General features: G+C 39.6%; 2 protein-coding genes across 2 annotated transcripts; one reads left to right on the top strand and one right to left on the bottom strand.

Annotated features, from left to right (window-relative positions):
* Positions 1-5,619: 5,619 nt before the first annotated feature.
* LOC112556794 lies at positions 5,620-19,956 on the top strand. The gene is made up of 3 exons (XM_025226167.1): positions 5,620-6,554; positions 17,483-17,647; positions 18,715-19,956. The coding sequence occupies exons 1-3, from the start codon at positions 6,470-6,472 to the stop codon at positions 18,840-18,842; spliced, it is 378 nt and encodes a 125-aa protein (XP_025081952.1). The 5' UTR covers positions 5,620-6,469; the 3' UTR covers positions 18,843-19,956.
* An 847-nt stretch (positions 19,957-20,803) lies between these two features.
* Positions 20,804-25,733, bottom strand: LOC112556790 (perlucin-like). Its single transcript, XM_025226162.1, has 5 exons — positions 25,471-25,733; positions 25,144-25,229; positions 22,258-22,348; positions 21,503-21,749; positions 20,804-20,975 (listed from the first exon to the last, which is right to left on the bottom strand). Exons 1-5 carry the CDS (start codon positions 25,523-25,525, stop codon positions 20,939-20,941), a joined length of 516 nt encoding a protein of 171 aa, XP_025081947.1. The 5' UTR covers positions 25,526-25,733; the 3' UTR covers positions 20,804-20,938.
* Between the last annotated feature and the right edge of the window lie 236 nt (positions 25,734-25,969).

Below are 25,969 nucleotides of genomic sequence, written 5' to 3'. Positions count from 1 at the left end.
ACGTTACAAGTAAAACAAATAGTTAATTTAAAAAACAATGTCTTATCTATATAAAGCAAGAGGCCTGCTAGTACCAACTGGGATCGTCTTCATCTAATCAACTACACAATCCGAGCTCTCTCAACCTATAAAAACCTTTAGAAAATATGTAGACATTCCGCGTGATCAAACACGCACGCGCGCGAAGAAAAGGGTTAACTTTTACGTCACAACAATTGATTGGTCTAACCCTGACCAATGGCCGGCGATGATACAGATGTTTCTGTTGAATATCAGGGGCAAGGTGCTTCTCCATTTCCGATCCTGACCTCCAGGCCTGGATGGTCCTTCTGCGCATGTGCCCGGTTGTTTACGGTTAAAGACCTCTTCGTTCACCAACAATCTCTGCAAGCACATTATCGTCTTCGCCATCTTGTCTGCTGTACTTTACGAGATTAAATGTCTTGATTACACCTCAAATTAGACATTTTCTTATCTAATGAGCGTGAAAGGAAAACTGCGAGCCACGTGCTTTGTTGCTATATATGTTTTCCAGTGATTAGATTGCAGTTCTGTGTGTATGAATAATAACTTTCACTCCACTCCCGATGCTATCGTCAAAGAATGCCACTGAAGGCTCCAGTCTCGCACATTATCTGTGCTTCTCTGACACTGAAATATCACTCTCCATGATAAGGAATAACCGACAAACCTCGATGTTAGCACGAGCCAGAATTCGGTTCGCTGCTTTTGCAAACAGAAGTTGGTTAGCCTGGACTGGTCGTAATTTTTGTTTCCATCTTGTGGTAGTTAAACCCACGTGTGTGTGCACGAACTTGTGTCTGTGTGTAAGCGCGCGTGTTTGTACATGAGTGAAAGATTGTGCATGTGCTTATATGTATGTTTGTGCACGTGAGCGCGTGTGGTCGCGCAGGCATACATTTTCTCACAGTTAGGGAAAATACACAGTTTTTTTCCCGCTGTTGCTGTCGCGATACTGATGTGGGGGACATCAGTCGAGGAGCTGCCGTCTTTGGAGAGGGTGGCTTCTAAGTGGAGCTCCTCCTACGCTCATGTAGACATCTGTTTTGCAGTTGCCAATCACCATAATTTTACTGTTATCACAGCTAATCTCATTTCCATATGCGTTGGAACTGTCAGTCTGTTGGTAAGATCTCTGTTGGTGCCTGCTATCAGAACAATGTCGCTGGCACAGCGTAGGTTGGAAATCCACCAATGGAGACGGAAGTGAGATGGTCGTGTGTGCTCTCGTTCATGATGGTCTCAAAAAAAAAAAAATACATAAATAAAATAAGAAACAGCATTGGTGATAGAGGTCACCATTGTTGACGCCTACTAGAGTGTAAGGGAAAACTTTTTTTCAAAAGGAATAGAAAGTGAAGGAACATGTGAAGGTACTTCCGACCTCATACATCCCCCTCCTCCTCTTCACTGTTCTCCAACGTCCATCAATGGGGACTAGATGCTCCACTGCAACCACTATGAGAAAAGGGAGTGTGCACTCCTCAAAAACCAGGTGGGAAAGTCTTTCCCCCTTTCCCGACCCTTCCCCATCCACCGGACCCGTAGACTTAGCTCTCCGCCCCAGCCAAAGCCACTCAAGCGGGCTTCGATCTCTTAGCAGCAACAAATCACAGCCACGTAAAACTGCGCGAGACTCCACGAGTTGTAGCGGTGTCGTGTGAAAGGGGCTCGGTATATAGCATCAATTGTCCTGCAGCCCAGTGCGCAAAAAGCTTCACCTTGCACGCGCATGCATGCGCGTGACGCTTGCAGATGTCAGTTTGTCGTCTGGTAAACAAAGGCGCCCTCGAGCAAAATTTACGAGACTTTTGAGTGGGCAGACAACACAATGTACGCCACGCGAGATGCATGGACTACAACTTGATCAACTCTCAGGGAAGAGTAATTGGCTTCAGTCCCAGAAGGAATTTTCTGGGATGAGAATCTGACGTGACCTCACAATACGTTCAAACTAATTATTTGTCCTACTACTACCCTGTTCTCTCCTCTTCCTCCTCCACACCCAGCTCTAAACATATCCTTCTGAAAACCCGTTTGGCAGTTGATAATTTTCAGGTAACCATCCAAAATTTATCAAATTATCTTGATTTGAAATGGTTTGGGACCATTCAAATGAAATGGGAGATGCTGGACGCATGGCACAGAGATGAATCTGGCAACTCAGTCGAGGGCTGAAAGAATTGGTTCGTAAAATACCTGAAGATGGTATTATAATAAGCTGTTATGTTTGTTTAGGTGTTTTCTGTGAGAATTGATATCAGTTCGTGAGTCGGATGAGATCTGGTTGCATAACATAAGCATCTAGCAATATCATGACACTGACCATCAAGTCAAGCTTGTTACTACAATCCAACACAATCTCATTTGAAAGCAAACACTAAGCAAAAGAAAAGCAGACACCATTGTAATTTGAGACGGTGCTGATGACAGAGTGAGCGAGATGGAGAAAGGAAAACAAGAGAGAGAGAGACTGAGGAAACGAGGGAGGAAATAAGAGAATGAGAGAACTGAACTCGAAATGTACACTTGTTGCCGGACATGCGCGGTCAAGAATACTTGACTTAAACGATATATCAAAATTTGACAATAAAATCACAGCTTGAAGAACGGTAGAAATCAACCCGGACAAAGCTGGGTAGCGACGAAGTTTTCTCAGAGAGTTCTGTCGATGGCCTGCTCTAGGCATGATTGAACAGCCCGACTCAGTTGCCGACTATCAAACCTTGACCTTAACTCAGCTTTTGCTCCGTTCGATCACTCTGCAAAAAAACAAAAAAAAAACAAAAAAAAAAAAAAAACAAAAACCAACAAATAAATAAACAAATAAAGAAAGAAGTCTTAAACCTAAATCATAAACCTAACCTAAAAATCTCAAGTTGTCCTATGTATACCCATTGAGTTAAAAGTTAAACCATAAACACATAAATATACACACAGAGAAAAGATGAAAATCAGGTGTATACCAAAGAAAGGAATTAGTAAATAAAACCAGTAACTTTCGCATTCAAAACCATTCGCTTTACCCACCATGCCATAGCCAATTCAGCCAAGTGAGTCACCAGTTAATTGGAGGAACTCCATTCTGACTGTTGATGACAGATGCACTAGAAGATGGTCTGCGCATGCGTGCAAAAACTTCTTGGGGGGCGGGCGGATATATATGTATACCCTACCATATATTTTCTGATGCCAGGTATTGCCTTCAATGATCACACACTTACACTCTGCAATATAAACGATGATATCAAAGCAAATATTACAAAGAGAAAGAGCAAACGAACGAAAGACAGGCAACACCTCGGGCACAAATCACGTGACCTAGCTCTGACTTCTGTTTCACAAAACATTCAGAAGACAGTCCTGTCAAAGACTCTTCGTGCTTTTATTCTTACTGAATGCCATAAAAGATATTAGTGTTTTACAAAGAGGAATAGCTGAACTAAATGTTGGATTATACAGAAAAACAGAGAACAATTGTCTGTATCTACAACAGAACTCAAAGTTTCGATTGCCCCAGATCCAGTACCAAACCTTATACAACCACAAAAACAGTTGCAAGCAAAGAAGCACTACATTAGCTGTCGACCCGACCACACCATTGTTTCACAGGACAACACTTGCTGTAGCAGAGAAAATCCAGTACAGGCTTGTCTCCAGAAAAAAATAAAACATAGACCCGAGTAAATAAGTGTGAACAATGGAGGTTGTCCGACTGCACCTTTCCCTGACAGTAAGATATGGACTAGATATCCGGCGCTGTGTGAAGTCCATCTGGTGACACAGAGCTCTGACAGAAAACACCACTTCCAGCGCATTTATCTCGTGCACGATGAAATATTCGTCGAGGACCAGAGAGTTCGAGAATTTCAGTTAGATCAAGTTGCCGGTAATTAAGCTGTCCAAAAATCGCAGCGACCGCCATCTGTGTGGAATGGTTTGGTGTCCTACAAGGCGGCATCTATCGAACATTCAGGAACATCACAGAAAAAAACCATCAAAGATTAATATATACAAAAAGATTTCTACCGAGTGTGTTTTACATATACCTATGTAACTGTACTGATGTCAATTTATTTTTTACATTCACCTTCCCTTTAATTTTGTCAGAAGCCTGTAGCTTTCATCGATGTACATCTAGTATATATTACATAGCATGGACATGTAATATATATGAACGTACTTTTTAATTGTGGACTCATTTGAAACAATTTGTTCACTGTGCTGAGTGTTTTCTAAAATATAACACTATAGAGGATTCTGTAGATAAAGAAGCAAAAGCCCTTAGAACTCATTAAAATTCCTTTAAATTATTTAGACGAAATAAGAGTTCTGCGCAGTCTAGTCGGTTCTTCGGTACTCCGCCATGTTTTTCTGTTGAGCTGATAAATGTCATTGGAATGCTTGTGGGTGCTGGGGGCTGACAATACAACATCTGCCTCTACATCTTTGGGGAAAAAAGTGTGCGACGAGAGTTAGCCGGAGGGAAACATTGAACTTGAGTGATCATGGGGAAAACGATGAACTTGCTCGATTTTGAGAAGGAAATGATTCAGAGGATCTGGACGAGAGCAATTAATTCACGCACTCCCACTGACAACGTTTCACGATTTCTTTGGATAAATAAATATCAGTTGAAAACAAAATAGAAACTTTGTAACAAACACTGTCATTAAAAAATCGCGCAGTAATTTGTTTTAAAGATTCTTCTAGTCTTTACATTGTATGTGTTCGACATAACTCACTCTGGGATGTACTTAACTGTAGTCAAAATGCGAATGTGGTCGTTGTGTATTACTTTTATTAAAACAGAATCATCATCAACACTATAGTAACGATGATGACGATAACGATAACGGTGGCGGTCCTGATGGAAGATCAGAGCTGAAATATAATTATCCAGAAGCTGTCTCTCTCCTACACTCGGTCATTTGCATTTATGATACTACAATCAATAAGTCTACCATCCTATCATATCTCAGTCTCTCTCACGCACGCACTCATACACACAAGCGTTCAGGAAAGTAACCTTATCACTGATGCAGTGGTTTAAATGTATACTTAAAGGACCAGCAGGCACACAGTTTATCTAATGATTGGGTAACAACTATTCACCCAAATTTTGCGTTATCGAGATATAGGTCTATATCACCATACACAGAAAGGTCAACATACAGCATTGAACTGTTCCATGGGATCGGTCTGTTTATTCAAGTCTCCTAGTATTATTATTTCACATTGAGACAAACGGAATACCTTAATATTTTAGGAACTTTCGGTTGAGGGGGTAGGGGAGGGTGAGTGTCAGGTTTGGTAAGAAACAACAACTATCCCCATAAAAACATCTTAAGTGGATTGATTTCTTCTGATCCGCAAAAACTCACTCTTTCAGTTACTTGCACATTCGAGTGACCTGGCGGCTTTCCATCAGAGGCTCGCATCATGGCTCTTCTGGCGAAAGAGATGCACACATTTTGTCATTCAGCTCGCCATTCCGTGTTTAAATTTTGAAATATCTCTTAGCTTTCTGCTACAACGTAGTATTTTCTTTACATCTTTTTTTCTGAGACTTCAACAGGCGTTGGTGTGTGTCTGTGAGTGTATGTGTGTGTGTGTGTCTGTGAGTGTATGTATGTGTGTGTGTGTCAGTGAGCGAAGTATACGCGTGACGATCGTACATTTACAAAAGATAACTTGCTCGACTCCAGCTTTATTTGCACCTCTCTCCAACACAGCCTCCAATATTAATTTCTAATGTTCCATGTTATTGAAAAAAAAAAAAACTGCGCCCACCCGGAACAATAAAACTCTCGATTGGTTGAACAGTTGGAGACATCAGTGGATGGAGACGCAGACAGTTGCGCGCATGCCCAAACGCCGAGCCCGCAGCCAATAAATTTCAAGGGAAAAATCTTGTACACATGCGGCTGAGACTCCTCCGAGCTGGCGACACAGGCGACGAAAGCAGACAGAGTCGTAAGAACAGACGACAGACGACAACGAGGACCCAACAGCTGAGTAAAGAATCGAGTAAAGCCACTTTCGCCTGAAACGAACAGAAAATTTGATATTGAGACTGCTGTAAACTTTAGCCATTGCTCCTTGTCTACAACATTTAGCAGAACGTGTTAGCAGTACAGAAAATATCGAATCAGAGACATTTTTAAACTTTTTTTTCTTACTGAAACTGAAGATCATAACAAAACGCTCAGAGATTAAGAAAAACAAATATTCCGGATTTCATAGCCCAAACATTGTCTTCAGTGAAAAGACCAAGGGACAACAATTCTATGCAACAGTTCGCAGTTTTCAACTTAGTCACTTAAAGTAAATACCAAGGGGCGAAAAAGAAGAATCCGTTACTTCCCTTTGTCTGCCTTCTATCGGGAAGAGAGGAGGAAAAATAAAATCGTCTGTGAAGGACAGCAGCAAGAGGCGACTGTAGACCATGGCTGTCTCCTGCTACTTTCTGACAGTCTTCTTAGTGTTGTCCTGCAGTTGTACCTGTCTGCGGCTAGCCGATGCCTTTACAGGTAAGTTGCCATTCTCTTGGAGCTGCTTGATTTTCCATTAGAATGTTTTGATTTCTTAATACTTAATAGTAGTGGTATATTTGTAACCCTTAACAATTAGAAGCTTTCTCACATGAAAACGTTTTACAACTTTTACCAAATTTTACATGCATTTGCCATCTAGTACTTTTACATGTACAGTTCTGAAGCGGTAGTTTTGTACAAACAAGATTTGGGATAAACTCATTTTTACCTGCTCGTACTTCACTCATGCTCCTTTATTTCAGACATTGTCCATACCGTAGAAACAATTAGCGTGCGTTAGTTTTACATGTGTATGCACAGTTCACCTTATTTGCTCTTTATAATAATTTATTTCAAAACATTTAATATACTTTTTTTAGAAACGTATAATGATTTGAAAAAGACAGTAGGCAACCAAACAAAGTGTTTTATAATATATATTTCAATTTTATTATGTAAATAAGCGTTTTTACGTAATGATTCCTTATAGAAATCTTTTGTTTTGACAAATAAAATGGAGGTTTGTGAAATAATAATCTGGTTTGGAAAGAATAGTAGGATTTAGAGCGCGTGCGTGTGTGACATAGAGAGAGTGATCTTTTCGGCAATTTATGATCTCGGTTTTCTCACGTCTTGCTTGATATCAATATTTACAAGTATTTAAAAAAACAAGTGTGCCCCTTTGCCTCTCTGCGTGACCATCTCTGTGTTTTTGTTTCTGTAGAATATTTCTTACAAGAGTCATTTCATTGCTATGTGCTATTTCTGTTTGCTATTTCTATTCAACTGATGGTCCACGATGGTTTCACGTGTTTTAAAGTATTTTACTTCAGACTACGTTAGACAATAATGAGCGTTAAACGGATTGTCTTTCTCATGAAGAGGTCATCGTTATAAGCTGACCTTCAGGGGGAACAGCCAGACCATTACTCCTGTTCTCTAACTACTTAGTGGTGGAAAGTCGTAAGCTGCTAATGCACAAATAATGCATTTGTAAGTTATTCTAAGGTTTCATCTTAGAAGGACACACTAAACTAATAAGGACTATATATACGAAAAGCCCCCAAAGTTGAAGCCGAAAGCTACACTCTTTGCAGGATCTGCTCCAGTGCTTCATGGGACACTTCAGAAGCAGGTCTGATGGTTGTACGGTTTGTACAATTCCCTTTGTTTGGGATATTCAGTCCAGATGCTAGACAACTCGCTTCTAGTATTCCTGCCTTCTAGAAGCTCATACCTTTATTGTAATTTTCCACATTTCTGCAACAAAGTGTGAGCAGTTCTCACTCATCTTTTCTCATTTAAACGAAAACTAAGCTTGATGATCCACGCATGCGTTTGACCACATCCCTCTCCCGCTCCTCAGTCTCTCGGGTGGTTTCTTTTGAGTTTGTAACACCCTTTTCAACTCCATTAACTCGTCGTTAAACCTCTTTTATTCTGTACGAAATTCTATTTCTATCAGTTATAAGATACGCGCTCACTGGAACAAAATGTTATGACTATTTTGAAATGCTTCTGCTAAATTAATTTCACAACGGGTAGCAGTATAGTAATACAGCCACAACTGCTCAGGAGAAAGTGAAATTAACCATTCTACTACTTCGGTAATTGTTCTAGAAACATTAACATAAACCTTGACGACATTTGAGGAAATACTTCGACCTCGCTTTGAAGTATCTGTGTTTGAGCTGTAATCTTTAAATGGCGATTGTCGGCGCATTCATATATATTTAAGTTGATCTTAAAGATGACATCAAAGAAAGATTTATAATTCAGGTAGATGCTATTAAGGCTGAATAAAGGAAGTGTTGTTTAAAGGGATTTCCTTCAACTTATCAAGAGTAATGGTGGGATTTATTTTCGCGAAACAGATTTTGTGAATGAAGTTATATTTGGTAAGGAACTAAGGAAGCCATGATCAGTTATTTATATCATGATGGGGTGATAGAATCATAAGATGCATATGTGAACATTCGGCTGGATTTTATTATTCTTTTATCAAATATTTGTAGTAAGTAATGTATGCGTCTCATTTGTTTTGAACAGCGTACAGTCATAGTCATCAACCTGCAGACACATCAGTCCATACTTCTACTCCTTGTGCACTTAGCACCTATATATATGTATATAGAATATATAAGTCTGAGACCTGATCTGATAAACTGAAATGCAACATGTAGATCTTTTCTTTAAAGTTGATTAACAAAAAAAGGAAAAGGGAGATAACAGTGAGAGGAGGAGTATGGGGAGAAAATTTTAAAAAAAATGTTGGACTTTTACCTGACCATTGTAAATGGACAGAGAGGAGTTGATAGACTCTTAAGTGACTACAAGCTCAGCTACCAGTAACACAAGTTAGCCAGCTTCATGGTCGTCTGATTGTTATGCAGTTTGGTACATTCTAGTTGAAATATGTTGTTGTTGATTGTCGCCTCTGATGCTTATTATTACATTTTTGATGTCCTTCCAGCACGAAAAAAAAAATTAGTCTTTGATGTCCTTGATGCTATTTCTAGGTTTTGGATGATGTAAACATCCATGAGCCTTGTAACAAATGTGTTTTCGAGTAGTCAAAAGCCATCTGCCCAATACATATCATCATGTTGCATCAGTATCATCGATCTTTGCAGATGAGAAATTACAATATTTCTCTTTCTCTTGTGCTTCATGTTGATCCAGTGAAACAAGCATGTTCTTGATGTAAAACTTGAGTGTTGTCTCTTACTGGACAGTTGTAAATGTCGATTCATAACATCTGTATAATGCGTTCTCGCATTTGCCCCGCACGCCAAGGTCTCCGTTGTCATTAATGTGCGATTATAGTTTACCAGTAAAATTTGGCCGCTTTAAATTAACAATCCAACATTAAAACATTATTAATTTGCTAGTGATAATTCATATTTATTCATATTTTTAAACCTGGAGATAAAAGATTTGTCAATGAGAAAGTTTTCCCAAAAAAAAAATTAGTTAAAAAAAAACTAGGGGCAAATGCGCATGCGCATCAAAGAAAAGAACAGGAAAAGCTGGATCGGGGAGGTCTCAGGAAGATGTCAAGTGAGATTTAGGACCAGAGCGTTTCTGTCTGTGTAACGGATGTTCACAGCAAACAACACTTCGTATGAGTACCAATGATGTATCTGTTCAAACTGGCCAAAAGCTTATTTTTATGGCTTAAAGTATCAAACTAGACATGGGATCGGCTCAAACAGCGTAAATGTAACGATTGATAACGGATTCACCAAAAACTTTTGTTAAATGTTCAGTAGATACAACGACTGAAAAACTGACAAACAGACATACCAAGTGAATACCAAACTGCGGTCTGCAGTCTCATGATTTACTGTTTGCTGGTTTTTTATGATGAACTTATCTTACTATATAGCAAAATGTCGTCGTTCTTGTTGTTGTTGTTGTTGTTGTTGTTGTTGTTGTTGTTGTTGTTAGCACTGTCACGTGATTTCATCCACGCAAGTTCATATCAAAAGCTCTGTGTCTGCTTCGATACCTCACTCGAAATGAGTCATTGTCTGTAGGATTTTCTAGTAGTACTCCATTATCTAAAACATCGATGACACTGATTATTGTACCGTCACTAACTGTGAGAACAATTACACAGTAAGTAGAGCCTAACAGCTTATTTGGCACAAAAGATCTTTAGACCAAGGATAAAGCTTCGTCAAAACTGCGAACAAGTATTAAAAAAATCGAAAATAACATTTCACAAATTTCTATTTGCCCAGGTTTGTAGTGTGTTCCCATGGAGCCCGTGCCCTGCATCACTGATTGCGCCTGTGGTCGGTCTGGTCACGGGCCACTGGAGTCGATTTCTCAGGCCATAAGCCCTTTAACTTTTTCATAGTTCCCTGGCTAATAGACCCTTAAAATTTATAGGTCTGGAAACAGAAAGAGTCCGTATGTGCGTGAACTATGCTATTTGAATCATGGCTGTGCACGGTGCACTAAATCCTACACAAATGGCCACTTAACATGTACTCTTGATGAGGGACTGCCAACAATACTCAATATCTCCAGTGGAAAGAAGAGAAAAAAATTATACGATCATCAAACTTCGCTTTGGACATCAAAGGTTTTTCAGTCCAAACAAATTTTTTATATGGTTGGATTGAGCTCTGTACGAGATGCTGTTTACAATGAACGGAGTTTGAACACCCACCCCTCTTTCTGTTCTCTAGAAACCAGCCTGCAATGATATAGTACTGACAGGTCAACTCCGTGAAGTCACACGTGTCCATAGAGACGTTTAATAAATAATATTATGTGATATTATGTGATCTCAGCCGTTTGGATTGGAAGTACAGTTTTGTACTTCTCTACAACTGAACTCTGACAGACATTTTAGAGTTTATAGATACTCTGTTCTTCTCATTTTGTTTAAGGTATAAAATAGGCGACGATGAAACGAACCAAACTGAAGACCAGCAAGATCTGACTGCGATGTGCATGATTCTTAGTAATCATCGTAAATGTGGCCGCTGGTGGTGATGATGTTAACGATGGCAAAGACCCTATCAGGATGGTTGAGTGAAGCAGTTACTATATAATTATTTAGAAAAACTTATTTTATCTCATACAGTATTTTTTTCATTTCGCCTGCATGAACACGTGAAAGTTTCCTGAACGTACGCGTGCATGCGGGGCTAGAGATCGTGGGAGAGAGAAGGGGAACGCGCAAACAAACGACTAAAAATAAGATGTTTGGCAGTCAGCATGCTGCCATGACTGAAAGGTGGTCACTCACGAAGTGTGAGACTACAGTTCTGAGAAGACCTCTTGGTCTATGCTTGTTGTTCACAGTGATCACACTGCTTTGTTCGCACCTTCTTATATCATCTGAGCACAGGACAGATGATCGATACTGTCTTTCAGGTGAAACCATTTTTTTCGCTTGAAAAATTTCCCGAAGATCCGTGATTGGTTTGTGAGGATGAACTATTATTAAGAAAGTCTCCAGGATGGAGTTTGTCCGTGTGTGGATTCGCACGTAGATGTGTCCACCTACACGATCCGTCAATTTGATGTTTTTACATTAAAGGGAGAAATATCTACCGATTTAAAAATGAGAATTAGCATCAGAACAGATAAATATATCTCTTTAGAAATGGATAAATAAAATAATTAAATAATTTATAAATACTTTAAAGCATTTTGTTGGTCTCTGCAAAATATTACAGTTCCACCTCCCCAAAGCAATCACACACACACATACTGCAGAAATTAGCATATTGCCCCCATAATGCCACAAAGTACTATAAGCTATCCCCGAACTGCTCGCAAACTAAGTCTCGCTTACCACATGTCTGTGTCCAGATTGGTAGAATCGTCTCCAAACGGCACAAATAGATAAAAACTGTGGAGGATAATTGAGAACCCTCTTTGCCTCACGCCAACAACAGAAAAGAAAAAAGTTAGAACGGGGGAAATGAATGTCGACTGAAGCCACTGACTGGGAATGACACAAACATGTTTTTTTATCTTTTTTTTTCATCTTTTCATTCAACTCTTGCCCTGTAAATATAATGCAGGATCAGCCTTTCCTGAGAGTTCTTGCCGCTGGCATGTGCTATCTTTATGCGTGGAATGCTAAGAGCCTCCTTAATCGGACGCATGATCATATTGTCGAATATTGGACTATAATCGTCAATATTTTTTTACATTACGATCATACACAAAAAAATTCTCCATCCCTGGTTACACATTTGACAATAACATAAATTATTTATTCTTAATCGATTCTGCGTTCGTAAATTTTGTCGGTATTATCTGCAGCAACTGTTATTACAAACGACAGCTCACTCCAGTATTCTTCGAAGAATTGTGATAAAATAAATTTCTAGATATCAACCGGTTTTTATTCTTTAATCCGACTTTTGTTTTAAAGTTCCTCCTGAACAATTGGTGTTTTCCCTTGATGTCCTGCGGTAAAAGTCTATTTTCGGTGTAATACAGAAATAATTTACGAATGAATTTATTTTTTTTTATTTTTTTTTTTGGGGGGGTGGGATGTTTAATATAAAATTAGACATTCTTCTGTAGTTAACCATGTTCATTTCTCACGTTTTCTTTTGCATATCGTGGTAATCGAGAGTTCTTGAGCAGCTTAACTTGGCTCGGCTAGCCGCCCTCGCCACACTAGAAGCGAAATACGAGTGATTTATGCTTCAGGGTGACATCAGAGAAAGTCATGTCTCCTTCCTTCCGCCATGCACTTGACCCAAAAGCCAACCGAGAATGTAATGCCTCTCTGCCGCTGATTTACTCGCCATTTATTTGCCAGCAAGAGTTGTCCGTCCTAGTGATATGGCTGTTCTGTCTGAAGAGCTGCAGGGGAAGATACTCCTCCCCGCGACCTGCGCCCGGCTTTGACAACAATAAACGGACGATTCTAATGTTTCGAGGAGCTGCAGAAAGTTGTTGAAGCAAGATTTCTAATCCACTGGAAACTTTCAAGCACTGCGTTTTCTATTTTCGATGGCTTTGGGAGGAAAGTACATAGGGAGGGGAGATAATTTCGGCTATTTAGTCTGTGGGCTTATCTTGTCATTAACGTCAGTTTCCTCTTCTTTTATTTAAATCTCAGAAAATCCAGCGATTTCACAGCGAGGCGAAGAGATTAGGTTAGCATGTGGTAGTGTTAGAGTATTGATGTGCCGGTGTTATATCTTTACTAGAGACTCTGTTTAAAAGCTGTTACAGTGAGTGTTTCTAAACTCTCTTGGGCCACTGCGCATTCTTTCAAAAACAACAAAATGATCGCCCCTTTTGACTATCCAGATCGTCATATATTAATTTCCTGGACAAATGACTTTAGATAGGACATGAAACACATTCTCATAACAGTATTCAGCTCCTATGTGCGTCCAAATAAGATTTGAACCTCACACTAAACACACTGTGTGGAAAAATGAATACCCAAAAGACATAAATGCGCTTATAAAGAAAATAAAATTCCACTTTTCAGTGTGACGAGTAAAAAAACAAGTATAAATATCCTTGGTTTCAATCTAAGCAATGTCTTCGATCAAACAGTCCAGTGAATTCAATAATGGTTATATGCAAACAACAATTGAACACCTTCTTTAACTCCCTTGATCAGCGATCACTGCAATAATATGAAGGTGGCGAGGGTCGATGAGAACACACGTGGCTATGCCTCACCCTCTGACGTCACGAATGATCTCCCAGTGGTGTTTACAGATAGCGGGGTGACGACCTGTGGTGACGAGGGCAAGAAACGAGGTCCTGCTAGGTTGGCAGGGTCCTACTTAGGCTCCGACTCTTACAACACACTCTGGGGTCATCAAAGGTGATGCTGCCCGACAAATCAGGGACCCAGCACACGACTTGTGCCGAATCAAGTGACAAACAGGACTTTGTCCAATCTGAGCGAGGATGGAGTGGGGAGGAAACGGTAACGGTGGGCAAATGGCTTCTGTATTTTATTTTATTTTTGGTACGCTTGTCACCAGCTTTCGTGACCTTTCGAGATTATTCTATGTAGGAGAGTGGAGTTCCATTAAATTTGTTTTGCTTAATAAAAAAAAATCTTGTGTGACTTTGACAGCAAGTGACAAGTAACATTAAGTCATCTGACGTCACAGGTACATAAAAGCGAGATAAAAGTTTTTCTCATATCTTAAAAAGCGAGGGCGGTGGAGTGAGTGCGGGGTCTATTACTGACATATGTTACAGCTAGTTTATAGCTGGCCTTCTTTTTGGGATTTTTGTGTTTTCTTTGGGTTTTTAATAAGTTTTATGAAACCCAGCACAAGACTTTGAAAAGGTCGTGTGAACTTTGTGAAGCTGTCTGCCAGATTGGTTCAATTATCAAAGACAGGTGCTAGGTATGTAGAATTATTGATGAGTGCCGGAGGAGTGTGAAATGACAGATATTCCATTTATAAATATTCTGTGTGCGTGCATGCGTTCATGCACGTGTTAAAAGGAAATAAAAGGTAGGGTAACCATATATACATATTGACTAGGGTAACAATATATATATTCACGTAAAAGTGACTTATGTAATAATTACATTAATCAGCATCAGTTTTTAACTGATATTTTTATACGTCCTCTCCCACACAGCTGATTGTATTCTTGCGTGGCTAGAGATGTTCTTTTCTCATTTTTGCCCTTTATTTAGGAAGGAAATAGAGAAGGAAGGCGAGCTGCGAGATGGTCACGCGACCTCCGCCTTTCGTGTCAGACTTGCGCACTATTTTTTCTTATAAGAAAATCCTCTTTTTTTTGCCGCGTCGTTACAGTGGTATTACTGTTACACCACACCTGTTGAATGTTTGTCAGTGCGTGATATTATAAGCAGCTAAAATTGTGACCTATGTGCCTGTCACACCACTCGCATATACGGATGAACGCACAGAGAGACGCCTGCTAATGTACTTGTTCGCCTTTGATGTTTGCTTCATATTTATTACAAATGATATTAACATCATTGTCATCCTTAGTCTCATTATTTTTGTTTTCCTTTTCTAAATACACTGATATTTACTTTTATTCAAGCCCTATGTACATTTACTGAAACTCTATATGAGGACATTGTATGTGTGAGCTGCTCTTTTGTAAAAAAAAAAAATGTCAATTGTCCATATGGGGCTGAGGTGTGGGAATTGGCGGAGGATTTAAACATTATTGAATGCGTTCATTTATTTTCATTAAAGCTTTTTTAAGTGTTAGTTCTCGCACACTTAAAACGGGAGTTATCCTATTAGTACGAATGTTTATACTCAAGGCATTGGCTACTGGCTCCAGGTCCTTCGAATGACAGCAGAGACATTCCACATAAAGTATAGCATATGTTGTTGAGTGTGCATCTACAAAACAAAAAGAACGTGGTTGTCTGATGTCTTATTTTTATTGTGCAAATACCGTTTTGGGGTAAGTGTTGGAAAATTAGGGCGCTGACAATGTGAAACTGTCTTTAGGAGTTTTCAAACAAATGCTTATTGATAATGGGCATAATGCTTCTGTCCTGTCATGTCCTTTTGTCCAGGTGTTACAGAGTCGGACATGCTCGCTTTGTTCTTATGTCCAAGATACAGTGTACTGAGAAGACATATATACCTAAAAAGTATTACAAATATCCATCTACTTTCCGTCTATCCGTGCTACTGGCAAATACTAGCAAATATAAAACTATAAAATAAAATACAAATATAAAACTAATAATGTAGCAAATTATAACTACGAGGCATTCGAAGTGCGAAATTTAATTAACAGTTGACTATTTAATTCTTTAAACAGTTTGTGTATCATATGATGTAGATACTATTGCGTTGTTTTATATTGTTTTGTGTACTGGTTGAACCACCCATGAAATGGGCCGGGGGCCTCTTCAATAAATAAATTCCAATTCCAATTCTTAATGTATGAATAAATAAATTTGTCTGAATATCGAAACAAAATGTCTGCTCATGCTGTCCGAGACTGGATTCTCACGTTCGTAAATTACAAGCGAATTTTTGGGGGGAGGAAAGGGACAGAACCTTTTCGCATTCATAGGAGGGCATATTAGGAGTCGTTGTGGGTTAGAAAAATTCGGACGACGTCTGTTCGGTTTAGTTTGGGTTGGTCAGGCTTAGTTTAAGGGGTTTACCACACTTAAGGTGTGGGGTCGTAATGGGTTTTCGCGAGAGGTCAGATTGGGCTTCTCTGTGGGGTTTAACGGGAGATCGGGTTGGACGTAAGTTAGGTGTCTGGTAATGTTAGACGTGTTTCTGTGGGTTTCGGCAACAGGGAGGTTAAATTTATGACTTCGGGTAATCGTCTTACCATAAAAGCTGCCATCTTTTGACTGTCCTTTCCTGAAGTCTTCCTGAAGTCCTAAGAACCCCTAAGAAATACAATAACATGGCTGAAGAAAAAAAAACGAGGATGATAAAGGAGACGATAAAATGGCTTGTCTACCCACATGTCGCTTACCAAATGGCTGTCCACCCACAGAACATCCCAGACCGAACGGCTGTCGGTCCTCATATCCCAGGACCAAGTGGCTGTGCGCCCACGCGTGTATGTATCCCAAACCAAGCCATTTTCTTTTCCATCTCTTGAACTGTCAGGTGTTAAACTGGACAGCTCTGTTCTGGCTGCCTCATCCTCGCGATGCTGGTAGAATTTTTGCGGGCGCTCGGTGACAAAAGGCCGCCGTGTGACGTGGATATAGGATGACAATAGCTCCGCGCTCAACGTGCCGTCAGGCTTTTTTGGCCCATCGCTCGGCTTTCGCAGCAGATCTTGGTCGATTGGATTCAGCACTGAAGAAATGGCTTGCTACAGTTCTTTAACAGAAAAACGTCCTGTTCCGCAGCTGGCACTGTCACTCATTAATCTCTGTGTGTCAAAATCAGAAAACGGGATGAAATGAGAACTAGACGCGGTCTCCCTGTCTGCTTCTTCTTTGTGTGCCCTCTCCACCATCCCTCCGCTTATGCAGATATCCAATGGTGGAATCTTCGTATGCACGAAACATTTATTGAAATATTCGTTTTTGCTTGTGTCGATACTCTGATGTATATTATGCTGATACATAAAATATACATATAGAACCACTGAAGAAAATTTATATCTGCTTGTCTAGTTCTTTTTTTCTTTCTTTCCTTTTTTTTTCTTTTTTTTGATCTGTCGATGCTCAAATAATTGGCAATATAATTTGCAATAAATGCTAACATGTTGAAATGTATGAGGGGGCATGTTTCATCCCTAGAACGATGAATATAGCTTATAAGATTGACAGATGAGAAAATGCTAAAATACGGTAAGATTTACATATTGCTACGGAGTTACTGTTGTAGACGAAATCACGAAGAATGAGAGACACCTTTAACTCTTACGGTCCAGGGAGACAACCATGTCTTACAATGTCATATTTTTAAATAATGTTGCAGTGTCTGAACCAGACGACATATCTAGATCCGAAAGACAGCTTCTGCTCTCTGTCCTCATCAACCTCAACAAATTCCTCCGGCTGAGATCAACAAAGGTCGAGGATGACACAGGGGAGATCACTGACGGTCAAATTCAAGAAACTTTTCCTAAAAGCGATTTAGAAAGTAAGTACTGCAGTAGGGATTTTGTAGGTATAATCTTTCCAGCTGCCTGTATGTGTCATGACATGACAGGGCGTAGAGCCATCCACCCTAGGACTGGTGTCGCTCATGCGATGGATAAAATGCTGGTTCGTGCAAGCAAGCAACCAAACAGCGCCAGCTCAATGGACCACAGAAAGCTGAGTAGACTCCACGATCTGATTACCGAATATAGTTACAGTGGTTACATAAACTTTAGTGGACCCTGTACCTGGTGCAGGACTAATAGCCTCGGGTTAGGGAGCTCGGGGTTAGCAAGTTTGGTAGAATCAGGTTACCCGACTTTATTAGTTCCTCTTCTTCGCGCACCCGAAGTTCTACGAGCTAGTGGAAAGGCAGGTGCGATGGGCAGGTGGAATGCTTTGGTCACCTGTCTGTCATGTAAGAGTTATGGTTAATTATCTAGTCAATAACTTTATAAATAAATTGTGTCCTATCCTCAGAATCCAACATAGTGATGAAGAAGAAAAGGACATGTGTAAATGTGTGTGTATAAGAGAGTAAGATATATATATATATATATTTACAAAGAGAAAGAAAAGAGTAGTATAGCTGACGGTCCGACGATTACTGCTTAAGAAACAGATTAGATGGATTCAATACGATTAGAGAGATGCCATCAACAGAAGCAATGACAAAACACAAGCTACCAGCAGAAGAGAAACATTTTAGCTACATTATATCTGCTCTGTGCGATTCGATCTCTTAGGTTTCGTCAGTGCTTTGTCTGTCTGTGTGTCCTTTAGTCTTTGTGAATGCAGAAGTGGATGAATGGCCCAGTGAAAGCGTAGAAGAGTAGATGAGTGCACCTGTAAACTCAGAACATCTCTACCTTCGCCGACGTAGTTCTTCAAAATGTTGCGCTCGCATGCACGTACCCACCCATTCACCCACCAAAACACACAAACAACACACACAAAACACACAAAAGACACAAAAGACACAAAACACACTTACCTTCCTTGTGTAAAGACTCGTACCCAATGACATCAGAGCTCCTCGTTAATGTCAATGGCATCTTCTGCTCCCAGGCATCTTGGACGCAAGAATATCCGCAGCCAAGCGAGCGAGGAGTGATCTGTCTGGTGTCCTGCCGCCGTGGAATGAATTCTGTCGAATGATGCACATCACCAGCTGTGTGCACAGTCGCCAGAGGTAGGCCTTCAGCTCGTCAAGGCACAGCCAGAACCTCATGGGACCTGAAAAGTCACAAGTGCTGAAGTGGGCTTTGTTATTTTGTCGGTTTATATAGCATTAAAATCAACATTCATTTCGTGGTACTTTTGGTTGTACAAGTTTTCTTGTTCAAACATGATTAAATATATTAATTGCAATAATGATTAAAAAGTATGGAGCTCTTTTTTGTTGATTTATAGCTCACCTAAGTTATTGATATCATCGTCTTTTAAATTTAGTGGCTTCATGAAAATAAGCTTCTGGAAACACTCCATTACAGCAGTAAGCTCCAACGTTTTCCTCTTCTAGTCTGATTTTTTGGGAACCAATTCACTGTATTATAAATTACCAGATACCAAATGATCTTTACATTTAAGAAGGTAACATTATATTTTTGAATCTTCTAAAGGGTTATGCCATGAAAAGAAAGTAACACTGCCTGTCCTGTTTTCAATCAGTAGCCATCAAGTTACTGTTCGCAAAATGAAGACACCGGAAGTTAACCATATCTACCTCCTATACTGAAGACCAAGAACACTAAAAAGAGCATCACACTTTCCCCAGACACATCAATATATCTAGCGTTTTAATCCAAGTGTGACCGAGAGTAGCTTCCAATTTTTCTCTCATGTGTACAGACGAAATAACTTTTTCGTAATATCTTACTGTGCGCTTTTCAAGAGATATAAATAAATGTATGCTAGCAGTATACGATAAATCAGTAACTCTCAGAGCTTACAAAAAGTATTCTATGAAAAATAAACTATTATGCATCTCTCTCTCTCTCTCTCTCTTTACAATGATTTTGTAAAAGAAAACTTAATATAAAAAATTACAGCAAACTATATACTCTCGCTCTATCGAATGTACAGTACAAATAAAAGATAAATGTTCTATAAAACATACAGTCAAGTATTTTCTTCTTGGTCAACCAGTGTACTGTGAAGAGCTACAACAGTCTATTTTGTTGGTTAATTTGGTATTACAGGAATCACTATTCTGCCCTCTTTGATTCTGTTGCCTGTTTAGTTTTGGTTTACTTTGTTACAAAACGTCACATTAATCCTTATTGCTGATAAATATCAATAAAATTTCAAAGCACAAAGCATTTATTTGATTCATCTGACCATCCATTGAAAGATTGTAAGAGCAAGCTTGGTCGACAGATTCTAGAAGGAATCAGGAATTTACTGTAATTCAGATAAGCGCGTGGTCACTTCACGTGTCTTGGCAGCAACGACTTAAAACATTCAGGCAAAGCTCTAGTTTCCAGTCACATCTGTTGTTCGGGATGCAAAGTATGCTGGATTCATTATTTTTGTAATCAGTGAGTGTGTTATGTTGCGTTCTCCAAGAAAAAACATCTTGACAAGAGATTATCAGGGGTCACATGATACACGGATATTAAAACGGGAGTCTTGGTTTCTGTGTGTCTGTGTGTGTGTGTGTGTGTGTTATTTTCTTATTTTCGACGCCGAATGTGTCAACAAAGATCTTAGCAATGATTTCTAACGATTATAAAGTCTTTAATGAGTCTTCTCTGTAGTACTTACCATTCCTTGGAGTGGCGGAAGTGAGCCTCGTTGTGATATTAGCGTGTCTCTCTGCGACACGGAGTTTGTTTTTGAACATGACAGAAAATGCTTTCAAAAGCACTACCTCTAGCCAACTCACTTCCCAAAACGATCATAGTAATAACAGAGGGACTGAAAAAGATGGTGAAAAACGGATGTACGAAGGAGACAGCCAGCCAGGTAAAAGGGGAGAGTGAGAGAAAGTAAAAGGAGAAGCGACACCAAAGGTAAAAACAAAGTGGGATGTACAAGAAATTACTACTCGATACGACAAACACGTTCATCTCCATGAGGACAAATTAAATAATTATTCTTTCTGCCGAGATTTCTCTCTCTCACACACTCTCGTGACTGTGACAAGACACAGGGAATGCTGACAAATCTTGTGTTTTATTTTTAAAGATGTAGAACGCTGCGGGAATAAACACCAAGTGTATCAATAACTGTTTAAGTATTACACTTGGGAAAATAAATACACAAGATCAAGCCATCTCCCTTCTTCTGCTCAAGAATAGACAGGTTGTATTTCCACTGGCAAGGCACTGCAGAAAACAAAAATAAAAATATAAAATATAAAAGGCTCCCACATTTTAAAAAATGCGTCTTCTAGTTTGTTAATTATAATGATCGCAAGAATACAAGAATGTATTTTTTTAAACTGGGAAAATAATCTGTGTCTGCCGTATTCAATTGACTTCGCAAGTAAAATACGAAGTCTTGTTGAAATAATTTTCCATTCTGCGACACTTCCACAATTCCTATCTACGAACAAATAAAGGTCGTTCAATCTAGCAAGGCCGTCGAAACATTTTTTGGGTTCTTTCTCTTATTGAGCGCTCGCGTTCGTTCGTGCGTGAGTGCTTTGCATGTCTCAACGTTGAGCTTCACAGTCTGTCTTACTGATTCAATTTTTTGTTGTTGCTAAAGTCATCACATTTTAAAAATAATTTTGTTAGTGATGTTGGTTTCACTTCTATCAGGTTTATAATTTAAAATTTCTTCAGTTTCAAACATCTGACCGTCATGTTAAATAATTTTATGCCTCTAAACACAGCTTTCATACACTCACCTCGTCTCGCAGACGTAAGGAAAGATCTTGGAGCACTTGTGGTTTACCCACTGGTAGGAAGCTGACTGCTGGACTGCGATGCAGTTTTTGTCGCTGATCTTACTGGTGGACACAGGCGCCTTGCCGTTCTTCCAGTTGGCCACAACGATATTCGTCTGCTTCTGCTGTCTCCAGGTCCACTGGCCTTCTATCTGCAGGTCATTGCCAGAAGTCCAGAAATAGTCGGCCGGGAACTCAGTAATGTCGCCTGCATTGTGTAAGAAAAAAACCGAACAAACGCTTCAGCAAATATACCCTCCACTATTCTAATAATTATGTCGACAATATTTTCACAATCCACATAAGAAAGGGGAGCATCCGAGAAACAGAAATATTGTAAAGGACACAGATTCTGGTGTCATGTACCTGTACGTGCGACGACACAAAACACGTTTTCTATGTGTAAACACACGTTTGCGATGCTTCGGCTCCCGATCACTATTTTTTTATACACAGAAGTCTGGTTGTATGGATGTATCTACATAAAATTTTTCTAGCTGTACCTATACTTTTTTGAAGGTCCAACATATAAACAGCACTTTTAAATATTGCTCTAAAAAAATTTTATTTTTCAACTTCTCACTAAAATCCAGAAGTTTCCTGTATAAAACAATACACATTAGTTGTGTTAGTTATGTTAATGTAGTATTCTATAAAATCTCCATTAAACCTATTTTTTGTGAAAACTTTTTCCCAGAAACACCTTGTACACGTACCTGCCACTTTGTTTAAAAAGGAGGCGAGGCTTTCCATTTCCGATGCAGATTCCACAGAAACCAAGTAGGAGTCTATCAGGCGACAAGCGACCTGTTTACCGGTAAACAAAAATGTAAGCAGTACAAAAATATACATTTTTTCAAAATTTAGATGAAGCTATCGAGCTGTGTCGAATAAGACTACGATGTTAGATGTTTAATGTTATAGGAGATGATCAGTTGTCACGTGATAAAAGGCTCTGTGCCGCCGTCTCTGGCCCTGAGCTGTGGGGCTCCGTTCTGCTGGGGATGTTAGTCTCATCCTTACAGTTCTGAACCTTCTGTGTGACTTAATTTTCATGTGGCTCAGCCCTCTTTTGTAGGTGTGTGGAAGCAAACACATGTACTTGTGTATTTGTGTGGACTTGTCAGATTGGATTAAAAAAAAAATCTTTCTTGTTTTAATTATAATTATGCATCTTGTCTTCTCATTCTCTAGACTTTCGCTTACTACCATTGCTGACACTTTTTCACTTTTCATTTCGTGTTACTGCCGAACCTTTCTCGGCTGTTGTGTTTTGATCACGAACATGGCGTTTATTTGTCTGTTGGTTGTTCGGTCCAATGTCCAAATGCTGTCGGTTTGTCCCTTTCTTTTTCCGTCCACACTGTAGCACTTCCATGTGTTGCAGTCCTTACACTAGAGTTTCAGTAAATTCTTGTCGGTGTAAAACACAAATAGTTTCAATCCAATCTAATTAAGAACCTGCAGTTTTTTCACCTCTGCGGGAACTAGAAGCGCACATGGGCCCTCTTCAAAGAGCTTCATGTCTGTCAGTTATGAAATCACTTGTTGCCTTTCACTGCTAAAAGCGCTGAGATCGTTAAAACTTCGGTTTAAAAAACAAGACACATTGAATACAGACCTTAAATTTTTTTTAGGCACCATGTCTCAAATTTTACATAATTTCAAATACATATATTTTAGTTAATTTAAGACTATCGTTTCAAAAAAACTGTTAGCGAAGAGTTTGTCTAGGACACCACACCATATTTTGCACCTTTACACCCTAAAAGTGATAACATGACATTTAAACCTTTATCTAGCTGATACCATTATGTCATCAGGTGATAATTCCCTCAACATATTTCATTATGTCGGAGATGATGTCTTCAGTAAACAACTTTCTCCACGTTAATTAAACAGATGAAATTTCTTGTTCTTTACCTTTCGTTGGTTTCAAATTTATGCTCATTTCTTTTCATCCGTTTCTTTTAATTTTTAAATTGATTTTTTATTCTTTTATTTTGTCCTTTCTTTTCCCTTCCACAGCCATCTTTGAAAAGCATCACTATTCGTCAAGAGTAATGTAACATTTACAGTTTTACATGGGTTCCTTTTCTACTGTACGTCTACATGCAGTGTTTATAATCATGTTCAAGTTGAAGATTCATGTACTCGGTTACAAAAGTCGTTTTAAAACTATAAAACAACATAGCTCGATCTTAGTGGCCTATACATCACATTGTGCATGGCATCACTTGCAAATACCTTCTGACACATGACACGGCCTATTGGCAGCAGCAGTACTCTGTGACTGTTGACACTTTATGTCATAGTCGGGACGGGATTACTATTTTATGAACACTTAAATTGAAAATAAAATTCACGTTTCTTTGCTCGTACAAGCAATAAAAGAGAAATTCTTTTCACTTCCCTTTGTTATCGAAGAGATGGTTTAATAATAATAATAATAATAATAATAATAATAGCAATTTTTTAAAGCGCATACTCACACTCCTAAGGAGCATGCTCTTAGCGCTTACGAACAAGAACGAGACATGGACAACATACGAGGGACAGGAAAACAAACAAATCACATATGAGCTATAAAAGAATAAACAACCGTACTGACGAAGGATAAAATAAAATAAAGAAAACGCAAAGAGATCGTTCAGCCCAAATATTTAAGAACAAAATCAAAGAAAATATTCCCCAACTCAAGAACATACTGACACTGGCGTAGGAACTGGGGTGGGGGGGAACCATTGAGTTTGCCCCTCCCCATGCCGAGCATCTTTCTACGCCACTGACTGAAGATCAAAGAGGAGCTTGCTCAAGAACATACTGAAGAACAATTATCTTAAGATCGTTTCACCTTTTCAACGCTTCTTCTTGTCACTTCTTCAACCCCTCCCCTTAAGGCCTCGCATCAGTGTCCTTTTTTTCACCCAACCCCCCCCGACCCCGACCCAGACTCGCGGCAGATGATTTTACTGCTTCCCTCCATCAGTCAGCACTGTGACAGGGGAGGTCAGTCGCCCTGCTAGTCACGTGCGGCTTGTGTTACGTCCCCTGCCACGTGGGCCCCACAGTCGCGTGGCTTGGCAAAGGTCACAAACATGCACTGCGGAGGCACGTGTATGTGTGTATAGACACATCCATAGACAGTAAGGGTAGCCCAACTGTGTCTGGACTGATATGAGTGCAGCGACAACTGCTTGTCTTCGCTTATTTTTCACTGAGTCAACTTTGAAAGATTTTGTTGAATGATCAGCAGTCATTCAGTGACTAGTAGACATTGTGTGACCCTGATTATATAATACATATGTCCTACCAATCTCGTAAGTGAGATGGCTGGTTGTACAGAATGCTCACGGTGCTAAGATGACAATGACGGATGACACCACGAGCGCCTTTTATTGTGAGGGAGAAAATTTGAATACATCAGTTTGACAATCATAATAATGTAGTAACTTGTAATAATTGTATTATTGATGTATTATTGCTATGACCTGGATCCCTAATTCCTTTTCGCTCGCATTATAACATAACACAAATATATATATCAAACACTACGAATGACGACATAAAGCAAGGAAGATGCACGCGCATATGACACGTACCTGAGCCTCAGGGTAGGTGGCGTTGTCGCGAATTACCTTGTAGCACGAATTACCAGAGAGCTGGAAGCCGCCAGGGCAGCGTATGACTGTAAAGGGACGGGGCAGGGAGATATTACAAACCTACTTCATATGAATACTTATTAAGATGTATTTCATGCATTCTGAATAGACTGGAATGGTAAGAGTTATAAATATTTATATGCATACACCCATATAGGCATGACTACATATGTGTATACATGTATTCATCGCAGACTTCAAGTGAAAACTATGACTAGGTATGATGGGAAGAACAGGGAGAATACAAAGACATTCATGAGTACATACTTTCCTGACCGGCTACAGCGACCAGCAGAATCGTGGACACAAGAAGACTGAGCATGGCTGCCGTTGGGAGAGTCACGTGGCTTTTCGAAGACAAAGAACCTGTTGGTCTAAGCGCATGCCGCAGAAGAAAGCGCTGAGGTTTTTATACTTGAGATAAACATGACTGACACCACTGGAAATTGCGTGTGCAGGCAGGTGCTTCTTCTCGGATTACTGACCGGTGTCCCGCCTTGACCGTCAGTTACCGTGCTAATTGGTGTGACAGGTAACACAAAATACTGGAAAGTGAGAAAACGTGACATACAATTTCCTTTCCAAAGGAGAATGTCAAAATGTTTTCAATTTTAATTATAAAATTTTGATGTTTATTAAAAATCTGTGATGCAGCTCAAAGGATGCAAAGCTAGAGAACCCTTCCCACGTGATCAAATAGAATCTATTGACTGTGAACCTGATCAGGTGCGAAGCACGATCCTTCAAAAGGTGTCCAAACACGATG

The sequence above is a fragment of the Pomacea canaliculata genome, linkage group LG2, assembly GCF_003073045.1.
Source record: "Pomacea canaliculata isolate SZHN2017 linkage group LG2, ASM307304v1, whole genome shotgun sequence".
Classification (NCBI taxonomy): Eukaryota; Metazoa; Mollusca; class Gastropoda; order Architaenioglossa; family Ampullariidae; genus Pomacea; species Pomacea canaliculata.
Note: the sequence above shows the minus strand (reverse complement) of the source record. Positions and strands in the feature narration are given on the sequence as shown.